The 10,718-nt window shown below is 43.4% G+C and overlaps 1 protein-coding gene across 1 annotated transcript in view; it reads right to left on the reverse strand.

The window, feature by feature from the left end:
- DYRK4 (dual specificity tyrosine phosphorylation regulated kinase 4) overlaps positions 1-10,247 on the reverse strand; it is a gene marked incomplete at both ends in the record, with an annotated part of 42,117 nt that extends 31,870 nt beyond the window's left edge. The window contains one exon of the mRNA XM_080809987.1: positions 10,161-10,247. Coding sequence (XP_080666113.1) covers positions 10,161-10,247 — 87 coding nt within the window. The remainder of the gene's footprint in view (positions 1-10,160) is intronic.
- Between the last annotated feature and the right edge of the window lie 471 nt (positions 10,248-10,718).

A 10,718-nucleotide genomic window follows, 5' to 3' on the forward strand; every position in this document is an offset into this window, starting at 1 on the left:
CAAAATGTCTGAGAGGTTAACAATTCTGATACTACCATACATATATATTGAAATCAAATGACTAAATAAATGGATTGTGGATGACAGGAACCAGGTTTCCCATGTTAGACTGGAGATTTACAAATAATCAAAGTCATCATCAACATTACCACCATGTGATAATGGATTAGGGTTAAAGGCATTAGTAGGAACTCATGTTTAACTCAACGTACTTACAATTGGTTACATATAGAAATATCTATAGGTATGTGTTTACATAAGGGTTAATGCATTCACTTGTGTGCACACACACACACACACACACACACACACACAGCTTTGTTAGCTTTGTTAGCTAAAAGAAATAATACCCCCAAAGGAACAAGCACACCTAACACTCACTACTTGGTTTCTAATACCATTCTCCAGTAAAAGGAACCAAGGCTCCTTGGAAAAATGATTGATTCTAGGACTGGGTCTGAAAATGCACAAGATGAGCCTGGAGCATCTTCTACTGGTATAAAGTAAGGAAGGGCCATCTGTACCCCAATGTTCATAGCAACAATGGCCACAGGCACCAAGCTGTGGAAAGAACCAAGATGCCCTTCAGTAGACGAATGGATAAGGAAGATGTGGTCAATATACACTATGGAGTATTATGCCTCCATCAAAAAGGATGAATACCCAACTTTTATATCAACATGGACAGGACTAGAGGAGATTATGCTGAGTAAAATAAGTCAAGCAGAGAGAGTCAATTATCGTATGGTTTCACTTATTCGTGGAGCATAACAAATAACATGGAGGACATGGGGAGATGGAGAGGAGAAGGGAGTTGAGGGAAATCGGAGGGGGAGATGAACCATGAGAGACTATGGACTCTGAAAAACAATCTGAGGGTTTTGGAGGGGAGGAGGTGGGGGGTTGGGTGAGCCTGGTGGTGGGTATTAAGGAGGGCACATATTGCGTGGAGCACTGGGTGTGGTGCATAAACAATGAATCTTGGAACACTGAAAAAATAAAATTAAATTTAAAAAAATAAAGTAAAGAAGGGCTAAAAAACAAACAAACAAACAAAAACACATCGATGAAAGTGTGTCAAAAGGACACAGGAACCAATTGAAAGTTTTCCCAATGGCCAAAGCTGGAAAATTTTTAACAAAAATAATAAAGTAGTGTTGGATATAATTTGAAGTTTAAAATAAATATCTATGAATCCATACTGATGTAAATAAATTAATAAAGAAATAAATAGGGGAGAAGAAACAAGTTTCCCATGCAGAAGAGTTCCCATTATACAGACATTCCACCCTGGAGGAGGAGAGCATAACTCCCCACCCTTTAAGCTGTGCATAGTGACTTGTTTCCAAAAAGTATGGCATGGAAAGCAGGGAACAAAAGCAACTTTACAGGATAAACTAGACAAAGACTACCTTAGCCAGGTAATCTAATCAACATCAGCGACCATAAACCATGTGGATAATATGGACCATTGATACGATGGATGAAAATGGCCCTTTACCTCAAGTAGGCTTCCTCCCAAATCCTACAACCCCAATGACATCATGAGAAAAACAAATTCCGACAGAAAGGCATCCTACAATATAAATGACCAGCAATCCTCAAAACTGTCAAGATCATCAAAAACAACGAAAGTCTGAAAAACTGTCACAGCCTAGATAGGAACCTGGAGCAGACAAAGAACCTTAGGTAATAAGAAAATCTGCCAAAAGTATGGAGTTTAGATAAAAATGTATCATTATCTTGGGGCACCTGGATGGCTCAGTCATTAAGCGTCTGCCTTCAGCTTAGGTCATGACCCCAGGGTCCTGGGATAGGGCCCTGCATCGGGCTCCCTGCTTGGTGAGAACCCTCCTTCACCCTCTCCCACTCCCCCTGCTTGTGTTCTCTCTCTTGCTGTTTGTCTCTCTGTCAAATAAATAAGTAAATAAAATCTTCTAAAAAAAAGTATCATTATCTGAATTTTAAAAAATAAAAATAAATAAAAATTCAGTGTCTGCGTAGCTTAGTGTGTTAAACATCTGACTTGTGATGTCAGCTCAGGTCATGATCTCAGGGTTGTGAGACCAAGCCCCATGTTGGGCTCTGGTGCTCAGCAGGGAGACTGCTTGAGATTCTCTCTCTCTCTTTCCCTCTGCCCTGTGTCCCTCTCTGCACTTGCGTGCATGCTCTCTTTCTCTAAAATAAGTAAAAAATTTTAAAAATCTAAAAAAGTGTATCACTATCAGTTCATTATTACAACTGAAGTACAACACAAATACAAGATTTTAATAATAAGGGAAACTGGGTATGGGGCATAGAGTGATATATGGGGACTCGGTACTATCTGCTCAATTTTTTTGCAAGTATAAAACTGTTCTTAAAGAAGTGTACTAATGGGGCACCTGGGTGGCTCAGTGGGTTAAAGCCTCTACCTTCGGCTCAGGTCATGATCCCAGGGTCCTGGGATCGAGCCCTGCATCGGGCTCTCTGCTCAGCGGGGAGCCCGCTCCCTCCTCTCTTTCTGCCTGCCTCTCTGCCTACTATCTCTCTGCCAAATAAATAAAATCTTTAAAAAAAAAAAAAAAAGAAGGGTATTAATAAAACAAACAAAACTCCTGAGGGGAGGGGTAGTATCAGAAGTGCTGTAGTTTATGATTCAGTATAAGCTTGTTCTACGTGATCTGAAGGACAGAATGAGGCCAAAGTGTGGAATTTATAGAGAGGTAGTTTCTAGCTCAATATAAAGGAGGATTTTCTAGAGCTTAGAGCCGTCCAAAAATGGAGTGGGAGTCCTTAGGAGCTAGTGAGCTCTATCACTGGAAAGGCCAAGTCCACCAATAAGCCACTGTGAGAAAAATGCATGGACTCAGAGGGTTGGACAAGATGCAACCTCCAAAGTCCCATTTGTCTGGAAGACTCATTTAAGTGATCCTTGGGAGTGTCTTGAGTGTATCCTTAATCCTCTCATGGAACCAATACTGAGAACCATTGTATAGAAGAGTGCCTCCCAAACTTTGTTACGTCATGACAGACTATCAAAAATTACCTTTGTGTGACAACCCAGGGTAAAAAGAGGAGGCAGCTCACAGATGCTACCAGCACGGGATGCTGCCCGAGGCTCGTCTGCCCCAAGGGCCGCTGGCCTCTATATCCGTGCACACCTCTACCAGTGGGTCACACAACTTTACCAACTTGCTACTTGTTTGTCTCCAGCAGCTTCCTCAAGAGGGACCCGATGTCCCATAACAACATTTCATTCTATCACAACATCCCCAGGAGGCAGGAAGAAGAGGGTATGATCTCCCACAGGCGCGGTGGCAAAAAAGACTTTTTCCTTTAAGACCAGGAGCTTCGTAACACCGTACTACGGCCCCTCACTGACCTTTGAGCCACTGCAGTGGGAATCTCTAGCAGTCCTGAGCTCTCCATCCAAATTTAGAGTCCTCAGTATAAAGAAGATTTTATGCGCAGGGGTACCTAGCATAGGCAGTGATTCCTATGCTGTCTAAGACCTGGACACTGGTCTGAGGCTGGAGAAAACCTCTGGAGGAGCCAGGAGATAAAAAGGGCATCCGAGGATGCCACCGGGGTCCTTTCATGGCTCTTTTCTGTGTGCATCACTGTTCCTGGAGGTCTCCTCAACGGCCAGAATTGAATTGTGAAGCTCCTTTATTTTCCAAACTTCTTATATGAACATGTACTGCTTTTATAATACAGAAAATATCATTGTTTTAAAAAGCAATATGACAGCACAGAAGTCTAAATGGTTCATTGCAACACTAGTGGGGAAAGACAGTGACATTGGCAGGGCGCACTCTTTCCCTGAGAGCCTGAACCATCGAGAATTAGATCTGAGGAGACACTGTCAAGGAACCTGGACTCAGAGCCTCAGAGCACGGACACTGCACTGTGCAGATCACACAGAGGGAGGCAGACCCCTCTGCCCACAAGTGGGCTCAGATTGCTAAGATTCTCCACATCTAGGCCCACATTTGAATCTTGGGATTCCCCTAGGGTCTCCAGCTAAGCTTGCCATCACTGGATAATAGACCCCAGAGGGTCCAGGTCCTGCACCAACATGCACGGCGACTAGGGAGGTTGATCAGAAGCCTGGTGTCTCAACTTCTGACCCTGGGCCCCTCCTCCACCTCTCTTGTGCTTTTGTCTTCTGAGCTGGAGACCGTTGGGTTCTCACACTTCTTTTGTTTTCTCAGCAAAAGAAAAAGGCAAATTCCATCTCACTACTTTGCAAAAGCCAGCTCAAATAAAAGCCGAGTTCGGCTTAAAACCTGATTCAGAGGAAGGTGGGAAAGCTGAAACCCAGCACCCGCACCCCCCCACCCTTGTCCCCAACAATCGGGCAAAATAGCTAAAAGGTGCCAAACTACACCGGTTGCTGATTCCTGTGACTTGGACTCAAGGATTCTCCCAGGAACACCTGCTTCCTGCCTCCCCAAGCTGGGGTGATACCTGGAACCACAGAGTTTGGATGGACCTTAGTGATGCATTCATTTTTAACAAATTTACTGAGCACCTCCATGTGTCAGGCAGTATGCTAAAGCACAGATCACAGAGTCCAGGGGTTTCAAATTTCCTGAAAAGCTCTTAAAATACATCATCTCCAACCTGACCCCAGACTCCCGAGTGGTGGAACCCAGAAACCCATATTTTTTAAAAAGCGCTCCTAGTGAGTCATGTGCAGCCAGAATGGAAGCCACACTCTAATGGCATCCCCTCCTTTGGAATTAATCCCTTCCCACTCTTAACTTGGTTTTCCTTTATGTCCTTGATATGTATATATCCTTCCTTAATTTTTTGTGAATTCTTATCTGCCCTCAACAAGAGTCTGTGGCAGGAAACAGGAGGCCTCTCAAGATTATTCCCTCTGGCTGGTTCATTTAGGGGTCCCCAGAGTGCCTAGCCATGCGTCAACATCCGTGGCATCCGTAGTCATAGGAGTCTGGACTGAGCTGGGACCACCTGCTGAGACTGGGCATACCATCTTCCTTGCTGGGATAATCGGATTAGTTATAGGCTGTTTCTAATGAAGGCCGCCTCTGTGTATGTTGTCACAGGGAGGTGCCTTTGTTATAAATCTAAATTATTCAACACAAGCTGGCTGCAGTTAGCACAACCTCCCACTTATAGGACTGAATGAGAATGTTTTCACAAACTTGCTAATTGTCATCTATGGTTTCCTACCATGGGTAGTATAATTATGTGAGTATGAAGATATTCCTCCAAGACTCTGCCCACCATATCCCTAGTTTAGGCGGCTGTTGCAATGGTCCCCTTTAATAAAAAAAAAAAAAAATAGGAGTCTTATCTCAGAATTCTGAGCCTTAAATATTTGCTAAAGGAAGGAAGGGAAAGAAAAGGGAGAGACTGAAGAAGAGGAAACCCTAGTCCTTGTCCTCAAAGACTTAAGCTGACTTTAAGCTACCCAGGAAACAGGGGAGCTTGGACTTCAACCTCTGTTTCTGGTTGGCAGTCCACCCTCTCCCCATGTATCTCCATGTTCCCTCTTCTAGTGGCTTCAGTTCTCACCAGGGGAGCTAGTGCTGTCCTGCTCCCCAGCAGTTCCTTTTGGAAGGAATGCCTCCTAATCAGCAAAAGCACGTAAGAGAATTCCCCTGCCAATACCCTCTTCTCAAAGGTAACTGCCTTTTCAAAGAGAAAGAAGAGAAAGTGTTTTGGTGCAAATAAATGAATCTCTACTCACAGAAGGCTTTGTGGTGCTGGGGAGCTAGGTGAAAGAGATGTTCATTTTAGGAAAGAAGGTCTTCCCAAATCCTATCAGACAGGAGCACATTCTCATCATCAACCACGCAGACATGTAACTTCTATGTCAGAATGGAGGACAGAACGGCACCGATCCTGTGTCTTGCATCAGTGCCCTCTCCCTGGTGGCACTGTGTCTTTCCCTTCCCTACTTTGCATTTTTCTCATGCCAAGCCCCCATCCCCAACATGCACAGTTTAACCATGAATCACAAGGGAGTACATTTCCTGCCCCCTCACTGAGAGCTAAAGGATAGGGCTAGTTAGAACAGAATCTCAAGATACACTGTCTTGTCTTATTACCTTGGACTGAGCCCCGGATGTCCTCATCTGCAAAGTTCAGGGGAGAAAACAGACAGATTCTCAGCAGGCATCAAGGCCACCCTGGTCTCCTGCCCCTGGGCCACCCAGAGGTTTCAGAAAGGCATACACCTCCATCCAAACACCTGCCTTGATCATACCTCACCAGCTATTTTTCTATTTTCGTAGCTGGCTCCTCCTTGTCTCTTCCTCCTTCCTGTTAATTAAAAAAAAAAAAAAAAATCTCCAAGTGCATGATCAAGGTTGGGTGGGCAGATGAAACTCAAGTTCTGTGATTTCAAATCACAGCTTCCTCCTTGTAGGCTCCATAATCCCTTCCCAGAAGCCAGAGCAACTGAGAGTTCAAAACAAATGCATTAACGCAGAAAGAGGGTGTGACAAGAAGAGAGAAAATAAATCTTTGGGGACTCTCTACAGAACACAACAAGTTTGACAATTAGGATCATCCGAGCACTGCAAAGAGCTGGGAGAAAGAGACAGTTGCTAGGCTCCTCACATCCCCAGCTAAGGCGTTAAGCTACTACCGCTACACAGAGCTTAAGCAAACTGCAGCGTCTCTCCATGGCCACGTGTAAATAAGATTCTCCCTTATGAAAGCCCCTTTGCTGTGTGAAGCCCAAAATGTCTGGACAGAAAAGAGTAACCTCCTGCTTAGACCCACAGCCAAGCCTGGACTCAGGAGACCCATTAACAGAGTGAACGTGGCCAGCCACTTGGGAAGGCTGAGGCTTTCATCTCACTGATGCAGTGTCCTCTCTGGAGCCCTGCCCGCCAGGCTATGTCCCTGGCGAAGGTGGAGGAAGGAGAGCCTGGATGTCTTTAGGGCTTGAGGGAGGGGCAAGAGCATGAGCCCCAAAGCCCAAGTGCTTGGAGACATTTTCTATTGTCCCTAGTGCATGGCCTTGGGGGTGACATTTCCCCTTCCGGACTTCTGTTTAGTGGCGCTTGGACAATTATGGTGCTGGAAGCCGCCTTAAGGAATCTGTAACCAAATGCCCTCATTTTACAGATGGAGAAAGGGAAGTTAAGAAGAGATTATCCATGTTATTGAGTTATTAACATACTACAAAACTCACCCAATTATAAAAAGCTATCAATAAGGTATTTCACATTCCTTTCCTCACACCAAGTCTTTGAAAGGTGGTGTGTATTTTTCACATGCAGCACACCTCCAGTTGGACGAGCCCCATCTCAAGGGCTCCATAGTCTCACGTGGCCAGTGGCTGCAATACTGGACCTTACAGTTCCAGAGGGTGAGGCTAAACAAACAACTACATAATATAATTAGAAAGAACGGTGAGCGGAGGCACGTCCAAGGAGGCAGCACTCAGCAATTAAATGATCGGATGGGTAGGAGAGAAATGAAAGAGCAAGTCCCTGCTTTTTTGGGCTGGAAATAGAAAACATGCCTTTAGGGGGCTTAGGATGTACTTTCCAGCACTTGTTCATTAATTGACAGAAAAACAGTAAAGTCACACTCTAAATTAACAGCGTCTTCAGTCCCAGAAGCTGGCCACGAGACAACACGTTTCCTTCGAACAGAGTGACAGAAAAGCCAAACGTTGTGCAACGGACTCACTCACTGAGATAATGAGGACCAGAAGAGAGGACGGTCCCTCTGCTGGCAGTTCGGATAAACTCTAGCATGAGGCCATTTTCCTCAAGTGCACAGAGAACCTATGTCACGGGAAGCCACTGGGAGACTCTGTGATCCTTGCCGGCTAATTGAAAGGATGTGGACTCTCCACAGGCATCCAGGACAAAGGACTCCCTGTGGAGATCTCTCGGTTGCAGATGGCTCTTTGATATTTTACTGTGTTTTAGCCAAATAAACGGGGGCATCTTTTAAAGAATCATATACTACTATCTAGAGGATCACACTGTTGTCTTACATCAGTTATTAAAAACAACATTTTTAAAACTTCCTTAGCTGAAACACGACCAAGATCTATATTTAAAATACTTAAGTATTTATTATTGTAAACATTATAGTTATAACTTTAATGTTATAATATTAAAGGCCACAAAGTAAATATAAATTACTATCAATTTACGTAAAATATTTTTTCAACACTTGCTTGGGGCAGTTGATATACTGAGATCCATAGTACTCTCATCGTCCAAGATTCTTAAGGTGAAGAGATTATAATTCATTCTTTTCATTCTCCAATTAATATTGTAACTAACCACTGAAACCCGAGATTTCATGTGCTGAGAATGGTTATTGATTTGTTTGTCTTTCCTTGCTTAGACTTATTCAGCTCAACTGGAGAAGTCTATTGGGGAAAATTAACATATGGTGAAAAGACATTTATTTAGGGCCCATAAGAATAATTACCAATGTAAAGACAATAGCAGTAAGTTTAGATAATATTTTTTATTTTTTTTAAAGACTTATTTTGAGAAAGAGAGAGAGAACATGTGCACTTCCGCATGAGCCAGGGGAGGGGCAGAGGGGAGAGGGAGAATCTCAAACAGACTCCTCGAAGGGCTCCTGAGATCATGACCTGAGCTGAAACCAAGAGTCGGACACTTAACCAAATGAGCCACCAGGGGCCCCTAGAGAGTTTTTTTTAATGGTATTGGCAATTGTTGACAGTTACAAAAAATACATCAGTGAATTTGTCTTCAATGTCTTCAATGTGATTTTTTATTTTATTTTTAACAATTCCTATCATAGCAACTATAGCAGAAATATGCTTTCCTTAAAATTAATATGAATATATATATAAATATGAATATTTTATACAACAACATTTAACAGAGTTAAATGACGTTACTCAGCAAAGAGGCATGGAACAGAGTGGTTAAGACTATGGGTTTGCATTTTATCTACCACGCATCAGTTTATGGCACTGGCTGGCTAACTCCATTTGAATTCCAGCTTTCCCATCTGTAAAATGAGGATGATAATTGTACTTGCCTCTAAAGTTCATGTGAGAGACATCCACTCAATAAATATGAGCTTAAGCAGGTAAAAAAATAGATACAATTTGTAAAACCTGTGATGATTTTTCTAAGTCATAACCAAGACCATCTGTTTGCACAATATTTTTAAATTTGGACAGAACGTTGTCTTTATTATATTATCCCGTTTTGGTGTAGACTTACTCTTTTAAATATTTTATATTGTTTTGCCAAAAGAAATGTTTCAGGAATTAGTAAATTTTGGGGACTGTTAATCACAAAATAATGGTTTTTTTTGTATGTGGTAATGCCAAGAGTAGGGTTGGGGGGCAGTGGGCTTTGCATTGGGATTCATTTTTATGAGTTATAACCCAGAGGGAGAGAATGTTAAGGCTAAATCAGGAACACTGCTTGAAGGAGGTGACGTGAGAGTCATAATTTTAAGGAAGTGGTGTGTGATCTACAGGGGGGAGAATTTTTATCGGATCTCTGATAGGCTATTGAACTCCGGCTCTTCCAATCAGTGACACAAGCAGGATTCAAAGTCAAACCTGAATGCCATGGGCTCAAGTTTGCCACAGAATTTTCAGAGCAAAGATCCAATATGATCTTCTGAGTCAGGTGTGAAATTCAAACTGAGGGCATTAGATGAAAAAGTACATCTGATTAAGAAGTAATCTTGTGACCACAAAGTCACCACATCACAAAATTACTTTTATGCTGTGGTGTTTCACTAGTTTTTGAGGCTGGGTAAAAAGGAAGACACTATGTCTGTGTTAGGGAAAAACAAAACAAAACAAAACACACAGACCTTTTCTGGAAATGTTTGGGACAATTCTGGGACACCTTCCATGTGGTTCCAGAAATACAGAGCCCAATACAAAATACTGTAGTACAGACACCAATCCAAAGCGTCCTCAAACACAAGCCACCTGTTCAATGAAGACCTTGCAGTTCTGGAGTTCACGAAACTACACTCTGGCCCGGCAGCCAATCCCCCTCCAAGCCCACCCAGACCTGGCTCTGCCAACCAGCCTGGTCCATCCACACCAGAACTTCCCCTCATCCTGCCATCAAAGGTGCTAGGAGGAAAACAGTCACTCCTGGTCTCAGGTCCCCAAGTCTTCATGATGATACCTCCCTTGCCCAATGACGGTCAAGGATCTGTACCTTCCCAGGGTTGAGATTCTGTTTCTTTCTTGCTTTCAAAATTGGGAAGGATGTCAAACTGCTGTTCCTTGGTTTTTTAGCATCCATGGTAGTCCTGTGGGAGGAAGAGTAAAAATTACATTGGCAGCAGGAGCAAAATACAAATAATATAGCCCCCGCACCCAAGGATGGGAAGAATGCAGGGCAGGCCTGGAGATAAAAAGTGGCAGGCTTAAGGCTCAGTCTGTTAAGCGTCTGCCTTTGGCTCCAGTCATGATCCCAGAGTCCTGGCATCGAGTCCTGCATCCGGCTCCCTGCTCAACAGGGAACCTGCTTCTCCCTCTTACTCTGCCTGCTGCTCTCCCTGATTGTTCTCTCTATCTCTCTCAAAAATAAATAAAAATACTTAAAAAAAAATACAGTGGCAGGCCTAAAAGCAGTGGCAGATTCTCTGTCTACTCCTTTCTTCTGTCGGGGTGGCTGATGATGTCAGGAGAGGGGGCATCTTGACATCAGTCCTTGGGTGCTCAGGGCAGAGGGAGACAGCAGCCAAAGGAGGAAGATGAGCTAATGAGGTGG

Source organism: Martes martes, assembly GCF_963455335.1.
Source record: "Martes martes genome assembly, chromosome: 8".
NCBI classification, from domain to species: domain Eukaryota; kingdom Metazoa; phylum Chordata; class Mammalia; order Carnivora; family Mustelidae; genus Martes; species Martes martes.